Source organism: Nelumbo nucifera, chromosome 8, assembly GCF_055504915.1.
Source record: "Nelumbo nucifera cultivar China Antique chromosome 8, China Antique-T2T, whole genome shotgun sequence".
Taxonomy (NCBI): Eukaryota; Viridiplantae; Streptophyta; class Magnoliopsida; order Proteales; family Nelumbonaceae; genus Nelumbo; species Nelumbo nucifera.
In genome coordinates, this window is record NC_142656.1 from 27,008,372 (window position 1) to 27,027,560 (window position 19,189).

Below are 19,189 nucleotides of genomic sequence, written 5' to 3' on the forward strand. Positions count from 1 at the left end.
GTTACGGGGGGGCCTACTTCATCCTACCATCCTTTGTCATTATAATACTATCCGCAATACCGAATCATTCTCTTTCATTTGTTACATTACATGGATGTCCGAGTAATTCTCCTCTTGTTTCTAAAATTGCTTCTACCCATAAAAAAAGTTTCCAAAATTGTTGGTTCAGTCCTGTCGGAGTACATCTCAACCGTTCACTTTCCAAGGAAAACCGCGATACGTAGTTTCCAAGGACCACCCACTACCGTTGACTACAGCACTTTAATCGTGCGGACGTTGTTAATCCAATAGCACAACGAGAATTTGGGTGGGTACTCTTCTTCGTTCCGCGAGCCGAGCAGCGAGTCACGGTTCACGGATCTTGCGCTCTCGGACACCGTGCCGGTGGGATCCATGACCACGAGGAGGGCCAAATTGGTATTTGGATCCGTTTCGAACCGAACCCGAAACCGACGGAGGACGTTGATTATGAAGTTCTCAACTTCTCATTGAAGTAGGCGATGGCACCTGTCTCAGCTGGGACTGTCAATTCCGAAACGTATCGAGTAAACGAGAGAAAATAGAACTCCAGCAAACAATCGAAGTTCGTCCGTCCAGCGTGGAGATGGAGTGAGTCAAACAGTGAAAAACCACGTTTTTTTTTCTTTAAGAGGGGAATCTGAAAGCAAGCAATCTCTGTCTCTCTGCGTCGATTTATCTGAAAACTAGGGTTGATTCGGCATCAGGCTGCCTTCCAAGGATAATAAGAAACAACAAAAAATATAGAGAATTAAAAAGAGATATTTCTTTGATTTTTATTCGGAACTTTAGAGCTGTAGATGGTCGTCTGGTCTTCCGGGGACCGCTAGAGAATCTGGTACGTAATTCTTTTGATTTTTCTTTACTATTTTCTTCATTGATCGAGCAGGTTTAATTTTTCTGGACACGATTTGCTTTCTTTCTATTTTGCTATTTGGTGTTAAAGGGAGATGGGATTAAAAGGAACTTTTGTGATAATGATGGAATTTTATTGTCATTCAAGGTTGATTTTTGGTGATTGTGTAGCTCTGTTTTTTGGTTTAGATTATAAAGAAACTATTTTTCTTTTTTTCTTTTCCTTTTTGTATCATCATTTCAGTATTAAATTTTGGATTAGTTAGAAGTTACTTTCGGTGATTGTTCATATTTTTCCTTTTTCACGTTGGCACAAATTTTATGTTTTAATTTAGAAAGGTTCCCATTTTTTATGACTGGTGATGAATTAACGTTGGATGTTATTTTGTTGCTTTTTGTGTCTCATTGTTGCAGCGCGTAATTTGGAAGCTGCCTGAGTAGTCTATCAGAAGCTATAGTTATTTATATTGGATAAGTTTGTACAGATTCTTTTGAGTATTTGATTGAAGATGAGAACAATAACTCGAGCTGTTCGCCATGTTCGGGCTGCTTCACGGCTTCGTGAAAGAGATAATTTTCTTAGTAGTTTGTCGAGAAGGCAAACAACCTTGGTCAATCCAGTTTCAGTTAGTACCTACCGAGGATCCTATATTGATGAAATCGGTGGATACTCACAACCCATTATGATATCAAGAACTCTGTGCAGCCCTGCCGCCAGAGACACCAGTGGAGGTTTGTATTCCCGCTACAACTTAATTAGTAAATCTTCGAACATACAAAACACAAATTTGTCATTGTTTGTTGAATTTCACTTGGACAGTTCGATTGCAGATGTTGGAAAAGCAGGTCCTCTTGTAGAGTATGAACGAAGAATTGCTGCAGGGGAACTTGTGGATGGCGATAGTTGTCAGGTAAATTTATCAGTCTCCAACGGATCTTTCATATTTGTGTTGAAGTTTGTAACAAGTTTTTGAGAGAATGAATCTGGAATTGATTTTTATTTTTTATTAAGTGTTATTGGTTGCTTACATCCTTCTAATAGGCATATATGCCATCAACTTAGACTGTCCAATAATGGGTGATTCCTACAGCATCTTCAAAATCACAACAGTGATGATCCTAAATATGTGATGACAATGGTTTCCTTTTTCCTTTTCTTTTACTTTTCTTTTATATGAGCTATTCTCATGATGGCAATTTCAAAAATAAACAGGTAGCCAATTAAAAGGATCCCATTGGTGTGATTTTGAGACATGGGGATCACCCATCAATTTGAAGGTTTGCACCAAAGTGCTAGCTGTATGTTTAAAAGCTGCCTGTACCATTCACTGAATTATATGAGATTCTCAAGAGGCCTTATTGCTCAATGGTTTTTGCTGTCCTTGTTGGGAAAATATTCTTACAGCAATGTTTGCAGGTTGGAACCTTGAGAGAACTTCAAAGACTATATGATAGGCTTGTTGAATCTGCTGATGCCTGTCAGCTGGATCGCTATGCAGCTTCTGATAAATCTTCAAGGTGTACCATCCATTATCTCATTACCCTATCTTGCCACTTTCTTTACTCCAGGCCAGAACGTTTTTTTTTTAAAGGAAAAATATTTAGTTTATTTTTTCTTTCTACATCCATGTCCTGTTCTGTAGTGACTGTGCATTCCATCTTGTTCCAGGAGTAGGTGGTTGTGGTCCAGATTCATTCCACAGTTTTCGTACTCACCTGTCAAAGGACTTTACCTCTATGGGGGAGTGGGAACGGGGAAGACAATGCTGATGGACTTGTTTTTTGAACAATTGTAAGTTTGGTATACCTCTATGATTGCTTCGTCCATAGAACCCCAAAGCAAATTAACATTGGGAAGGGGAATGGGTTTGTATTCTAAAAAGAGAATTTTAGTATACTAAATTGTGCCATTCCTTTCCCATTTTGATCAAATATATGTCCTTTCAAGCTAAAGCAGATCCAATACTAGCAAGGGGCCCCTGCTTCTCAGGAAAAATGAGAAGGGAAATGGTACTGGCTACCTCTAAATATTGTTGTATTAAAAAATGATTTTTTATCCTCTTGAAGACATATTTGTTACATATACAAAACTTACAGGACTTATACCTTAGCTATAAGTCACCCCAGAATTCAAACATGTAAATGTAGCTCAGTGACTGAGAAATCAGTCAATTTGGTGTTTGTAATGGGGGGTCCTTAGGAGTCAGGCCTACCTTATTGTTGGCAGGTTTCTGTTTTGTATGCTTAAAGTTTTAGTCTAATAAATTTACCTTACCTTTTCAAAAAAAATTATACAAATAAAAATTCACGTCTAAAATTAAAAAAAGAACAAATGAAATTTATATTAAACCAACAATAAGTTTTTATATTAGACTAATAGTGAATTATACAAATTTACAAATCTAATAGAGATCCCTTTGATCAACTGGTCATTTCCTTTGTGTCCAGAAGCTGCAAAATAGCATGGTACTACTATTTTTTTTTTTTTTTTGAAAAGGTAAGGCAAACTTTTATTAATAATGAGAAAAGAGAATGATACAGGTCTCTCATCTCAGAATCTTAGGCTGCACAAAACCAGTTACAAGATACAAGAGCTGTAGAACTTATCCACTACAATATAGTTTATCCTTTTCCACCCCCTCTTCTACCTTCTTGCTAGGTGGAACCTCTGTGAAGGGTCCTATTGCAAAGAAAATGATCCTCTGTGACTCCAAAGGTGGCACATATTTTAGGGGGATAAGTTCTGTCTTTCAAAGGAAAAACATTAAAAAAATAAAAGAATACAAGGAAAAGTAAATAAATCAATATCTATATGTATGCTCAAATTGATGCCCACCTACCACCTCAGTCCCTGAAATTGTCATAAGTGACTCCAGAATGGGGGCTCAAGTGGATGCTCAAGTACACCCCACCCACCACCTCAACAATCATTCAACTTTGTTGATCAACATTACAATGGGGGCTGTTTAGCTTGAAAAACCTTGTAATCCTTTGTTTCCATCCAAACTAACAATGAGTAAAATGCAAGCTGTTTCAGAAAATCTTAAACAAATAACAAAGCTAGTTTATCTTTTTTGATGGTTCTCCAAGTACAGCATGAAATGAAACTTATTGGAGTGATAACCTGTGTAGTTGTATGATCAAAGTAGACAGGTTCCTTAGGTGTATCTACCAAATGAATTATAGTCAGATGGGTTGAGACTGCTTTTAAACAATGAACAGGTCATGTTCAGAGTATAATTGTATGAAAAAAGAAGAAAGTTAATAAAACATTATAACGGAAAAACAGTAGCTCAGGTGATTGAAATGCCAAATGCCCAATCCTTTCCACTGTAAATTCCAGGCATTTACCTTGGGTGACTAATACTTGAGCTTAAGACCTAAATATATAATAGTATAGGGAAAGTGAATGAAAAACCAGGAAAGTAGAACTATCATTGACTCATAGAGCAGGGCATTAAGGAAAACAACAAAATAAAATTTGTACAAGAAATGGATGAAATGATCATTATGACATGTAATGGATGCATAACCTGAATTTCCATTTCCAAGCAAGCAGTTCATATACCCAAGAGAAATGATCTTCATTGCAACATATCTAAGACTTTGATTGTACTAAATTGTAACCCTCATCTCCACCAGTGATGATTGGGAAAAGTAGAAAATCCACACCTTTCTTCTCCACTGAGTCTCTCTCTCTGACAGCAATGCGTTTCCATTTATTTTCTGGCACTCCTTTACTGAAATGGCTGAACTGAATGACTTATTGCTTGTTTATGCATTAAGAAGAACTGAAGAAAAAATGAACACACTATTTTCTGTTGATGATTATAACTTGAAAAGGTACTTAGAAATATGGTATTCAAGCTTGTCAAACACCACAACGTTTATGCATCCTATAGATCCATTGATTCCTTAAGATTGAGATGCAACACACTATACGTGGCATATATTGTGGGAATTGGTCTATAGTCTATACCATCCAACATTTTTTATTGGTCTCTAACCATAATTATGTTATAATTCATAAAAGTAAAGAAAATATATATAACCATAGAAACAGAATACTAAATAAAGAGACATCAATAGTCAAAATTTTAAAGTCTCACAAACCACATAGGTGATATATAAAAGATGGTCTTCAATTCAAAATAAAGCAGGGAATGCCCCAAATCAAATGAAATAAATTAGTGAAAAACTAATAGGCTTACATGGTTTCTTTATAATAGTATTACTCATCATTAGGGAAGTCAGAGCTTTGGTGTCCAATCTGAATTTGTCATTTAGGTTGATACCAAGGTGAACAGACTATATGGTCAGCAGTCTAGCAAGAGCAGGTGTGAGCAAATATGACCCAGCACCAGTTATTGTTCCAAAAGGGATCCATAGGTATCTTTATGCATACATGAAGGGCCACATATTGTTCCTCAAACAACATCCCAAGGACTAATGCGATAATAGGTGGCAACTAAATAGGTGACTTGTGAAGAAATTTTTAAGAATGCTAGAAATTTCTGGTCAAGAGCATCAAATCTAGATATGTTCAAGACCGAGTTATGAGTCTCTCACCAAATTAGATACTTTCTTTGAGTTCCAAGATATTACAATTGTAGGCTTCACTTGATGCATTCAGCAAACAACTACAACTATAATTTATGGGTGTAGGAGTACTAGAGTAGATATATTGCCACAGCGTCGCATAAATCTGCTACCATCCTTTAGTTCTAGATCTCCAGGACTTGCAATGCTCTGAGTTTGTGAACTATTGAATCCTATGGAGGGATTTGCCAAAGTGTGGTCTCACAATGCTTGTTGAAGTCGTGAAATGGTGAATCTCACAGTAAGACTCACGAAAACCTAGTCTCATGTTACGTGTGAGAGTTCTAGCAGTTCAGATTCCACCACATGGTGAGATTGTGTAGGAGATAGGGAAAACCATGTGGGATAGTACCTGGTCCCCTCTGGATACGTGTCTCCACCCGAGGTAGCCTAGGATTTGCATCTGTATTTAACAACTTTTAGAACATTCTGGAATATTCAGGGGATAATTAAGCCCACATGGACAACTTTTCTCTATAATTAGGGGATTTGATCTCCTTAGAGAGGACTTATCTGAAGCATTCTCCCTTTCAGCTGATTCCCTATAACCTTTTTTACCGCCATATCATCCTTGGCATCTGAACCCAACTTTCAGAACCTTACAAACCATTGTTGTCTAATCTTCTTACAACAGGGCAACAAACAAATAATTGTATTAAGACCTTGAAGGAAAAAAGAAGTTTCAGAATGGGGGTGTCTTCAGAGATTTAAGGGGCAGTATAGTTGCTTTGTTCTCTGGTCCTGTTGGTGAGGGGGACTCAATCCGAGCTAAGTTTCAAGCTGTTTTGCAGGGGGTACAGTTGGCTAGAGAGTTGAATATTGATAAACTAGTCATTGAGGGGGACTCGAAGCTGGTGATTAGGTGGAAAAGGAATCCAGACGCTGTTGTTTGGACCTACAAGGAAGCTGTGAAGAGGTTTAAGTGGTTGACCTCCAGTATGACAGTAAGGATTCAATGGGAAAGGAGATCGGCTAATGGGTTAGCTGACTGTCTGGCTAAGCAAGGGTTGCATAGGGATCATCTTTTCTGGGCTAAATTGTAATTTACTTTTGTTTTTGAGGCTGCACCTTGCGCCTTCATGTGGGAAGCTCATTGTACAAGTTGTTTCTGCTTAGTTTTAATAAAAGTTCCCTATTACCTATCAAAAAAAAAAAAAAAAAAAAGAAAAGGAAGTTTCAGAAGTAGTATGGTATTCAAAATTTAAAAAGAAATCTTCATAATTCATAAATACATCTTGATGTTTCCAGTTTTCACCAATAAAGCACAAGAATACATTGATACCTCATATTGAAGGTACAAGTAGATTCAAGGAAAGCTTTAAGTCCCTTAAACTCAAAAGGAAACATGTGGTTACATGAATACCTTTTCATAGTGAAATCTCAGAGCACAAATATACATTGATACCCAGTGATTTAAAAGGTGCACCTCAGGCGTGCCTAGGCGCACAGGCGAGGCATATTTTGGGGTATGCGCCTCACCCAGGTCCTAGGCGCACAGGCGAGGTGCATTTTGGGGTATGCGCCTTGCCCAGGTCCTAGGCGCACCCCTTTGAAAAGGTGCACGCCTGGTGCGCCTAGGCATGCGTCTGATGCACCTTGCACCTCAGCCCAGTTAAGAGCCTTTTTAAAATTTTGCGCTTTTTGCCTTTTTTTCGAGACTAATGGCTGGGCCGGGGGAGAATTTTAAACCCTAACATAGACTTGTTCGGGCTTGCCTCAAGGGGCGTAGTACAAAGGCGACTCATAGTATCAAGAATGCAATATGTTTTACATCACATTAGCAACTTGAAGTAATGCAATTAAGGGAAAAAAGAGATTGTGGGTTTTACATGCTTGAAAATGTTTTATATGTTTATGTTTATGTCTTTAGAGATGTAAGGGGCAGTATAGTTGCTTTGTTCTCTGGTCCTGTTGGTGAGGGAGACTCAATCCGAGCTAAGTTTCAAGATGTTTTGCAGGGGGTACACTTGGCTAGAGAGTTGAATATTGATAAACTAGTCATTGAGGGGGACTCGAAGCTGGTGATTAGGTGGAAAAGGAATCCAGACACTGTTGTTTGGACCTACAAGGAAGCTGTGAAGAGGTTTAAGTGGTTGACCTCCAGTATGACAGTAAGGATTCAGTGGGAAAGGAGATCGGCTAATGGGTTAGCTGATTGTCTGGCTAAGCAAGGGTTGCATAGGGATCATCTTTTTTGGGCTAAATTGTAATTTACTTTTGTTTTTGAGGCTGCACCTTGCGCCTTCATGTGGGAAACTCATTGTACAAGTTTCTGCTTAGTTTTAATAAAAGTTCCCTATTACCTATCAAAAAAAAAAAAAAAGAAAAGGAAGTTTCAGAAGTAGTATGGTATTCAAAATTTAAAAAGAAATCTTCATAATTCATAAATACATCTTGATGTTTCCAGTTTTCACCAATAAAGCACAAGAATACATTGATACCTCATATTGAAGGTACCTACAAGTAGATTCAAGGCAAGCTTTAAGTCCCTTAAACTCAAAAGGAAACATGTGGTTACATGAATACCTTTCCATAGTGAAATCTCAGAGCACAAATATACATTGATACCTAGTGATTTAAAAGGCGCACCTCAGGTGTGCCTAGGCGCACAGGCGAGGCATATTTTGGGGTATGCGCCTCGCCCAGGTCCTAGGCGCACAGGCGAGGCGCATTTTGGGGTATGCGCCTCGCCCAGGTCCTAGGCGCACCCCTTTGAAAAGGTGCACGCCTGGTGTGCCTAGGCATGCGTCTGATGCACCTTGCACCTCAGCCCAGGCGAGTGCCTTTTTAAAATTTTGCGCATTTTGCCTTTTTTTTTGAGACTAACGGCTGGGCCGGGGGAGAATTTCAAACCCTAACATAGACTTGTTCAGGCTTGCCTCGAGGGGCGTAGTACAAAGGCGACTCATAGTATCAAGAATGCAATATGTTTTACATCACATTAGCAACTTGAAGTAATGCAATCAAGGAAAAAAAGAGATTGTGGGTTTTACATGCTTGAAAATGTTTTATATGTTTGCTTTTATTTTTAAATTTTCATTTGAATATGCTTTACATGTTATGTTTATGTATTTTAATTTTAGATAATTGGTTTTTTAAAACTTTTATTTTAAAATTTATGTTTATATTTTTTATTAACATTATGTTAATATTTTTTTGATTTTTTTGCAATTTTTTGGCATTTTTTGAATTTTCTGACTTTTTTTTATTTTTTAGCTTTCTTTTTTGTAGTTTTGCGCCTTTCTTAAAAAGGCGCACACCTCGTCTTGTGCCTTGTGCCTCAGGCGCAAATTAGCCCTTGCACTTTTAAAACACTGTTGATACCTGGAACTCAAAAGAAGTTTCAGAAGTAGTTGGCATTCAAAATTGAAAAAGAAATCTTCATAATCACATCTTGATGTTTCTAGTATCCACTAACAGAGCACAAATATACATTGATGTTTCGTATTGAAGGCACCTACAAGTACCTTCCACTATCTGAGGAGAAGCTTGCCAAGCAAGCCACTCCCCAGTCCCCACCATGCCCCCCTCCATGTGCTTGGGCTGGCTGTTTCATTTTCCATGCGCAGAAATGCTTCAATTTTCTTGAACGCTTGATGCTCCCACATGTAGATTCCTTTTATCAAATCCTCACACAGCCATGTATCGGTGTTTCCTGCAGCCCCTTACAGAATATGGATACATATGTAAGAGAAATTACAGAACCTTGCTCCCTCACCTATGGGATTGTTTCCGTTTTTCTTTGGTGCCCATCTTTTCATTTTAATGATCATATCCACAGTGGGAGATAGCAGAATTGGAATGTTACTCTTTCCCATTTGTTTCTTTGGAATGTTTGAGAGACCGATTGCAATCACCATCTCTGGGTTTTATATTTAAGTATAATACCATAACCTTCAAAGAATTCAAAGACCTATTTGTTGGTCACTTTTTTATTTTCATTTTGTTCAATTCTGCAGAATTTGAATTTGCAAATTGTTTTTTACTTGTATTTTTCACCTGCTCAGGCCAACTAGCTGGAGGAAAAAGAGAATCCATTTCCATGACTTTATGTTAAATGTCCATAGCCGCCTTCAGGTAAGAAAACAGATCTTTGAGTTTTCCGTTATAGTGATCTATGCATCACTATAGGAATACTTGAGTCTTATGTCCATGCAATATGATGCCCACAGAAAATGCTTTTTTGGAATGTTTGGTTATAGGTGGGAAGCCACATTTATACCATTATAAAAGTAATTCTAGTTCGATAGTCCTCCATTCTCAACTGTCCAATGTTTCAGACTGCCAGTAACCTTTTTCAGCCACCAAGTTTCTCCTTATCTTTGCTTTTGACTGGCTGGCTGAGATGGTTGCAGGTTGCATCCTCTTGGTTGGCTATGGTTTCATCCAAGAAGGCATCAAAGATGAAGTCCTCTTGTCTTTGTTCATAGTGTCAACTTTCACATTTCTCTTGTAGACCCAAAATGGCTTTGCATTATGCATATGTAACCAATAAACTTGAACTCTGTACAATTGCAGAGGCACAAAGGTGTGACGGATCCACTTGAAGTTGTCGCAGGAGAGATATCAGATGAGTCTATCTTATTATGTCTTGATGAATTCATGGTGAGTTCAGATAGCATTGTAACCATGCTTAGTTATCTTGTATGGTAGCAAACAGTTTCTGCATTTGTTCAATTTCTTGCTCATGAGACTTATTACAGGTGACTGATGTTGCTGATGCATTGATATTGAACCGACTTTTTGGACATTTATTCACCAATGGTGTTGTAAGAAGTTTATATCCTTCTCTACATTCCAGATCTTTCCACTATTCCTTGAATACAACATTATCCTGTTGATTGTCTGCTTGAAAAATTCGTCAATCTTATGTTGTGTAAATTCTGAATTTTGGAGATTAGGTTCTTGTTGCCACTTCAAATCGTGCTCCAGATAACCTTTATGAAGGTGGCCTGCAAAGGGATCTTTTCTTACCATTCATTTCCACTTTGAAGGTACTTAACAGATATTGTTTTGATTATTGAATGACTGAGATTTGCATTTACATTTGTTATTATTTGATGATTGCATTATTTCCAGAATAATGTTACTATTCTTCCTCCCCTTCTCTGAATGTTTCGCCCTTTACTTACATCTTGTTATTTTAATGGCACAGGAAAGATGTGTAGTTCATGAAATTGGTTCCTTGATAGACTATAGGAAAATGACTTCGGTAAAATATTTGTTCCAATTATGGATATATTTGACTGAAAAATTTTGCTCTTTTCAGCCTCTAAGTCCTTTTTCCTTTTTAGTACTAATTTGATTTTTTTTTCATGTCCATACACTTCTGTAGGCTAGGCAAGGTTTTTATTTCACTGGAGATATGTCGTCAGGTCATCTTAAGGAAAAGTTTCATCAGTTAATTGGGGAACAAACAGCAACTCCACAAGAGGTGGAAGTTGTTATGGGAAGAAAATTGCAGGTTATAAAAGGAACTTTTCTCACAATTATTGCTTCACTTTGTTCTATGGCAGTTCATACCAAGTTCTGCTTTCTTTCCAGGTTCCACTTGGAGCCAATGGATGTGCATATTTTCCTTTTAAAGATCTCTGTGACAAACCTCTAGGAGCAGCGGATTATTTTGGATTATTCAGTGAGTGTAATCTAGAGTTTGTCCTATTTTATGATTTTTTTTTTTTAAATATCAGAGAAAGAGATGGTTTATGGCCTGAGTTCTGTAAGATCACCTATGGTGTATTAATAAACAGGGAGGTCTGCGACCAACTTTTCAATTGGGCAGACCCTCTTGTCTTTATGGTAGAAGTTTAAGCCAATATAATAATCATGTAAAGTAATTTACATGATTATTATAAAAAAAAATCATGTAAACTAATTGTGGTTTTTTTTTCTGGATATATCACCATTTTGTATTTTTCTTTTTTCCTAATGTATACCGAAAAGAATTTCTGAAAAAGAAATAGGAAATGTCTGAATTCTTTATTTGTTACATATGGTTTGATGCATATCTTAATGGTTTTGATATTTTCTTTATGTCATGATTATTTATTTAGTTTCATTTTTTTTTTCTGCCAGAGAATTTTCATACCTTGGCATTGGATGGTGTGCCGATTTTTGGGCTCCACAATAGGACAGCAGCATATCGGTTTGTGACTTTAGTTGATGTCCGTCACAGTTCTTCTCACTGCATATCAACTATTGTTTTAGATCTATGAGAGTACTTGCAATTTGAAAGGACTGTGCTTCCCATCCCTGATGCTACCAAATCATTGAGATTGACTATATGTGTTTGCATGCTTGCTACTTGTTTAGTCTTATCATGTGGAATTGGATTATGTGCTATATTTATTGCTGTTTAATTATCACAATACAACATTGTAGGCTGCTCTGCATCAACACCAAGCGCTCCTAGAAGAGATTATAGCTAGAGCGGCTCAAAGACACCATGAGCCACAGATCTATATTCGGCATCTACACTTGACTTGGCCACCATTGACTACTTACTTTTATAGGAGACTAGTACAAAAATCTGAAGCGGACTGCCTATCATCCAAACATGTCTATGATTGACATGTCTATGATTGACACACAATACATCTCAACCTATATGCTTCTTCAAGTAACTAGTATTCTATCAATGGCACCCAATGTGTCGCCTAAGGAGCATGAACGTATTGGCTTACCATACTTACTGCATAGCATGTCTCTAGCCATGTCATGCATAAACACAACGATTTTCCCACTAGTCTCTGATACCTCCCCACATCTTTAAACCAATTCCCCATCAAAAGCATTAACCCTATGATTTTGATCAATTGGAGTATCAACTAGTTTCACTTTAAGCTTCCCTATTTCTTGTAGTAAGTCCAAAACATATTTACGCTGAGAAATAAAGATCCCATGTTTAGACCTTGTCACATTAATTCCTAGAAAGTATTTGAGTTCTCCTAGATCTTTTATCTCAAATTCATGTCGCAAGGATTTCTTAAGAACATCTATCTCCTCAAGATCATTGCCTATGACAACAATATCATTAACATAAACTATAAGGACCGTTAACAATGATCCTCTACTTTTCACAAAGAGAGTATGATAGGACTTTTGTCTATATAACCAAATTTGCTCAAAGCCCCTTTCAATCTATCAAACCAGGCTCTAGGTGATTATTTCAAACCATATAATGAGTTTCTCAGTCTGCATACCTTCTTACTATCAACACCATTGTAGAATCTTATTGGCCAGTCCATATATACCTCCTCCTGCAAGTCCTCATTCAGAATGTAGAAAAGCATTCTTAACATTAAGCTGAAATAGGGGCCAAGAAAAGATGGCAGCAAGTGAAGGAAGCACATGAACTAAACTCATTTTTGCCACAAGTGCAAAGGTCTCAAGATAGTCAATACTATAGGTCTATGTCTACCCCTTTGCAACCAATCTTGCCTTGTACCTCTCTATACTACCACCAGCCTTGTGCTTCATTGTAAACAGTGTTTAAAAGGCATGGAAGGGTACGCTTGGAGGTGCACATCCAAGCAAGGCACCCTAAAATACTCTTAAAGTGTAAGCCAAAGGCGTTGACACCTCTGAGGCATACGCCTTAGGTGCAAGAGGCATACACCTCTTACGCCTTCTTCCTAAGGCATGCTAGAGGTGTACACCTCATGTGCCTCATGCACATCTCATATAAAAAGACAGAAAAAAAGAAAGAAAAAAAGAAAAGAAAGGAAAGAAATGGAAAAGAAAGGGAAGGGAAGGAAAAAGAAAGAAAGAGAAGAAAAAAGAGAAAAGGAAGAAAAAAAAGGGAAGGGAGCCATATAGTTCTCCTGCACCCATTTTGCATGTGATGCACTTGCATCCTTTGGCTTTGTCGTGTCCCCAGTGATATACCCCACCTTCTTGTATCAATAGCTATCCTTGTAGATTGAGCCCATTCCAAGTAGTTTGTAGTTTGTACCATTCAATTTCACTGTAGTTGTTAACCCTACATTCTGGGTGTCTCCAACACTTGTCAGAATCATCCCGTGATCAATGGAACACTTTTTATCACTCCCACCAGCATCATGGCTTCACAAACAATTTCAAGCACCAAATAAAGGTAATAGGAATACTCCTGGACCTAATTGACCCGAGTATGAGGTTGTTCCAAGGCAAAACCAGTAACCCTGGATCATGGTAAAAGGGAGAAGCTCCAATCAACCTCTCCAGATACACCAAAACAAGCTTCTTACTAGATTGATCTCACCCACAAAATAAAACTAATCAAATCAGATCGAAAAATTCCAAGGGAAAGTTTGGAGAAAAATCTGCTTTGAAACCGTAACCTGGGAAGAGATAAACAGGTCCACCGATCACTCCAGTAAAGTCAAAAGCTGCCCTGGCAGAAATTGATTCTCCATTAGGAGTCAAACAACTCCTGAAAAGTCAGTCACCTCTTCAAAAAGGATCCCAAAATTCAATTCTATCAAAATCCTTACTTTCCTCTCTTTGATCTTCTTGTTTTGGGCAGTAATCTAGGTCTGACACCTTGGACAGCAGAAAGAAACAACCGAACCTAAGAATTAGGCACAAAAACTGAGGGTGATCAGTCTTCTTTCTATTGCATGCAGTTGGCTGATCCTAAACTAGCATGAAGCCACACCAAAAGCTCCTAGCTAAGCTCTGATAACAAGTAGAATTATGTAATCTGTGAAGAAATAGAAATAAAAAAAGAAAACTAAGCAGAAAATAGGTTTCAGCAGTAGAATAGAAGAGGAAGGAGAAGAGGAGAATAGAGGAGAAAAAGGGGGAGCCAAAAAAGCATTGGGCTGCCCCATTCTATCTGTATTTATACTTAACTATGAAGTGGATGTACAAAGACAAATATGCCCCTCGTAGGGCGGCTGTTAAAAGAAATAAAGAAAAGCACTATGGACCAAGGCCTAACAACTGTAAAGGCATTACAGAAATAAATAGGGCTCAAAGAGGGATGAATAGTCAATGCTAGGAAAATATATTTATTTATTGATGCCTAATAGTTTGTCTGGTGAAGTTTAAAACATGAATTTGGTTGGCAAATAAGAACTACTGCACTTTTCATCCTTTATCTGAATCATGACCATGATGTTTCATGATGCTTATGGTGTTAATTTTAAAAGATCTAGTCTACTTGATTCTCAGAATGTGCTATTTTCAGGTAATAACATTTGTTGTCTCTCATGCTCTTTATTTTATTGTGTAGGCCTCATTTCATTAGGCAATATACCAGACAACTAAGAAAAAGGCCATTACACAAATGTTGGTCCCATCTATCTGGAGTCTTGTGAGGGGTTCACTGGATGTGGACTTAACTTTCGGCATCTTTTTGCACAAAGTGGCTTCTCTTAGACATGAACCCATGTTCTTATGCTTGCCAGCCCGAGATTTTACCATTTAACCAAGCAATGGCCCCTAGTGTACTAGATAATATCTTATATTATATAGTTAATCACAAAGGAAATAACGTAAAAAGCAGCAAATCATATGCAAATTAATAAAGAGCAACTATCTTATATTAATTATCCTGGACAATTTAAGTTAATGAAAATGTCATCCTTCATTTAACTCTTCTTAGAATGAGCATTGCCAAAAAATCTGTTTTAGAAATTTTATAATTGGGTCATTTATTATGCAAGTTAATTTTTGATCATTATTATTTATTATGCAAGTTATTTCGATTATAACAAGCCAAAATGACCTTTTTCTCCCCTTTTTTTTGTAATGTTTAACAGGTGATGTATGAAAACAGGGCCAGACTATTGTGTACGGCTGAGGGGACTCCAACTGAGCTTTTTGAAAGAATAGTTACCATCTCTGATGCCCAAAACATGGCACCTAGAACCTCTTCCAGATCAAGGAAAAATGATGATTTTGACCTTTGCGTGGACAATGAATTGGGATTTGCAAAAGATCGTACCATTAGTCGGTATGGTTCCATGCCATAAAACAGTTGCTTAGTTTCTGCAGAGCCATAGTTTGTCTTGATGATTTCATGGTTTCAAGAAGTTTCTTTCAAAGTGGAAACTGTGTACTTTCTATAACTCCTGCTTTTATTACCATCTAGAAATCTATCGCTCCTTCAACATTTGAATGGTGCAACAATGATTTCTTTAATTTAAGCCTTATATAATTTATAATTTCTACATATGATTGAGTGCTGGACATATAAAATACTCTACAATACAGGATAAGCTAAAATGCTTGTCTGTGGTGTGCAGGGCACAAAAGAAAAGTGGCATGATTTTATTTATTTGATTCTGAGATGGGGGATGCTTCATGATAAAATCCAAGTTGCAGTTTTACTGTTAACTTTTGACATATTAGACTGCAAATGGATTGGTATGTATCAGAGGAAAAAAAAGCTGCAAATTCTTAGCAGCCATGACTTTTAAAGGTGGATAACAAATCCATATCTCACGGTTCACTTCAGCAACCACTCTGACAAAATTCCTATCCACAAATGGAATAGGACTTTTGGTTATACCAGGCTCTACTTACAGTGAACCATGAATTCTTTGACATGCATGTTCTACTTGTTGAAAAATGGCATGATATTGTAATTGACATGTTGATTAACTACAGCTTTTCAATCAATGGGAAACTTGGACAATAAATATGGAAAGAAAGAAATCTTCATGTAGAGGGCAAAACATTCTCAACTTATTCATTTTTCTTCTCATATAATCTGATTCTACTGATGTTTGCCAATTTCATGGGTGTGGAACCATTGAGTGGCAGAACTTGAGCTGTGTTATACCCGTCATTCCAAAAGAATGATGATTCTTTGCCTTATATAATTTTGATTCAAGTGTTTATCCTCAAAGTTGATATATACTTTTCTGATGAAAAAAATCCTGTCATTTTCTAAATGGTACTTGGAACAATACTTTCCAGTTGCTTCTTCTGTCTTTGCCTTTTAATCAACTAAGAATTATATTAGTTTAAAAAATTGTCAGCTGACCATTTTCTAAATAGTATATGCCCATTCTTTCTTAATATAAATAAATTTTCATAGTTACCAATAAAAAAGAAAAGGAGAATAAAATTAGTTTAATAAAATACAAGCTTGCTATCCTGCCTCAGTTGTTTAGTCCTTAACTATTATTATTATTATTTTTAAATTTGGTTTCAAAAAAATGTTAAAGATTGTGGACATTTTCTGCTCGTGTGTCTGTTGATAACTTCAGGAGTGCTGCAGGTTAACAGAGATGAATAGCAGCGAGTACTTAGAGCAGCATGCTGCCATGTTGTCAGAGAAGCAGTTTGCGCAGGAAGAAATCAAGGAGGATGCTTTACAAGCATGATTCCAAGAAAAATATAATCCCCACCAAGCGCAAGTGATTTATTTCCATTGACAATGTTGTCTGTATTGTGGATTAGAGGTTTACTACTTAGCAACCCTGGTGTGTTGGTGATTTCCAACCTGGTAGACTGACTTGAGTCAACTGAAAAAAGAAGTAATTTATTGTATCAACATTTAGCTTACTCCGAGTGATTCCTTGTCATTAATAATGCTTAGTCTATGGTTGGCAATGTGGGACAGCTTGGATGATGCCCAGCTACATACACAAATATTGTAAAAGCTGTTTTGAGGTTATTGAATAAAATTGAAAGGAATCTTTTTTTTTCCTGTACCAGCCACTTGGTGTGGTAATAACCTTGAGCTGTATTTTTCTTTCAAGTTGTGTTTATAAATATAAATCCTCCATAGTTCTCATTGTTTTCTTTCGGTAAAACCATAATTGTTATTGTTTAAGATGCAACTTAGTAAACCTGCATCATAGCCAGAGATGCTGGAGCTTGTGGAAGCTATGATCATCTAATTGAAGCAATCACCCTTCTTTAGTAAGCTGGGAGATATTTTCATGTTGGGAAAAGAACTATAATTCAACAAGCATTTTATCATGGAACACCGATTTTGCATCATAACTTGTATGTGGCATTAGTAACAAAGAATCAATATTTTGATCTAGTGATTGATGAAAATTAGAGCTTGGGCTGATCAAACTTAGCTGCCTCGCATTAAGCCATATGGATTCGTTGTATTGTTTCCTCTGCTCACTAAAACTGCCTCACTCTAAATTTTAGTTGAGAGATGATCGAATTAAAGATGTGGCGTTCATGAATAGTCAATGGATTGTTTGTAAAGGGGGAGTTTCCTTTTGGTATGATAATTAGAGTGGTTCTGGTCCACTGATCTATGAGATTGAAGACACAGAGGTCTCCAATTTCAATCCAACTTAGAAGTCCCAATGCACATAAAACAATATTCAATTCAGTCATGTTCCTTAGGCTCAGTTTGGAAAGAGGATAAATACAAGGTTTTGCACTTTATATATTTGTATTTGTACTTCTTCCGAACTGAGCCTGAGGATTTGATAGAGAAGATCTCCCCAACTTGTGCCTTAGGCTGTGCAAATGGCTTGAGTGTAAATTCTGATCCATCTTTGATTCAAATTTTAACTTACTTTGTTTGGTTGCAGTGCAAATGAAGTAAATTAAGACATGAAGCAGAATAATGTAAAATCATTCGTACTAGTTTAAATAAAATTTCACTGCAACCAAACACAGTCTTAGGAACATCTCCCCAACTGTCATATAATTTTTTTTTTTTTGGTAAAAGACTTGAATATATCCTGAGTTTTCAGAAAGCGACTTGAAGATATCTTGAGATTTTAAAATGAACTTAAACATGCCTTATGACTTTTTTATCCTCCATTTTTTTTTTAAATTTTCAAAAAAAAAAAAGAAAAACCAAAGAGAAGATAAAACCATTTTCTTACTTATAATTTCAGTCATTTAGAACTCTTTCTATTGTTACTATTAGGTTGTGAGTTACAAAAGCCTAATTTGAAAAAAAAGTCATGAGAATAATTCTTCTTGATGTATTATACAGTTGTTATTGGAGCTGGGTTTTGGGTTTACCTGGGTTTAACAATTGAAGCGGCATTTTCTTTTGGGAAAACATGCAGCCTGATAGAAAACCTCTGGTTTTAGATTATTGATTGTTCGGCCTATTGTATTTGTATCATGAATAGCTGGGTTTTGTGGTTCACCTGGGTGGTGGGCATTTCATGGTTCACTTGGGTTGAAATTTACTTACTGTCCGGTTGAACTCGATCAGGTGGTGTATTATTTTGGGCTTTGGCAGTAAACATAGACAAAATAATCTCATGTTTACTGTAATTGGTGTGAGTGTGCGGGTGTAGGTAAGTCAATTTCAGATTTTCAAAATAAAAGGACTCATCTATTAAAAAACATAGAAGGGCAAAATAGGATTTTTTATTTATTTATTTTTTGAGTTTATATTTAACTTTCGCCAATGGAAGGTATGCTCAAGTCTAGTGGTATATTTAAGTTCATTTTAAAATGTTAAGTATGTTTAAGTGTTTTATCCATTTTTTTCTAAATTCAAAATTATTCTTTTGTGGTCAAATATGCCCTTCATTGATTTTTAAATTTTCAAAATTAAAATTAAATGTATTGAAATTTTCAACAATGCCTCTTACCTTTACATTGAATGTATCCGGTCGGTAATCGAAGGGGTGTAAATGCGATGCTTCTACCTGCTCTCAGGAGGCATTGGAGAGGTAGTTTAAGAGATTTTCCCAAAACTTAAATACGGTAAAATCAACAACATCAAATGAGGTAGTTCCTGCAAAATGTCTAATGGACAACTCTTTCCCAAAACTAAAGAGAATAC

At 36.8% G+C, this 19,189-nt stretch overlaps 1 protein-coding gene across 2 annotated transcripts; it reads left to right on the top strand.

The window, feature by feature from the left end:
* The first annotated feature begins 291 nt into the window (after positions 1-291).
* Positions 292-17,121, top strand: LOC104605375 (uncharacterized). Of its 2 annotated transcripts, XR_016079426.1 has the most exons (16): positions 292-856; positions 1,288-1,605; positions 1,705-1,784; positions 2,291-2,391; positions 2,543-2,665; positions 9,480-9,549; positions 9,991-10,077; positions 10,176-10,241; positions 10,374-10,466; positions 10,628-10,684; positions 10,808-10,936; positions 11,017-11,107; positions 11,548-11,636; positions 15,219-15,412; positions 15,705-15,825; positions 16,685-16,823. XR_016079426.1 is itself a non-coding variant. In XM_010270113.3 (15 exons), exons 2-15 carry the CDS (start codon positions 1,383-1,385, stop codon positions 16,788-16,790), a joined length of 1,509 nt encoding a protein of 502 aa, XP_010268415.1. In that variant the 5' UTR covers positions 292-856; positions 1,288-1,382; the 3' UTR covers positions 16,791-17,121. The 2 variants fall into 2 exon arrangements, 1 of the variants encoding a protein (XP_010268415.1); XM_010270113.3 differs by lacking the exon at positions 15,705-15,825 and having other exon boundaries at positions 16,685-17,121.
* The last annotated feature ends 2,068 nt before the right edge of the window (positions 17,122-19,189 follow it).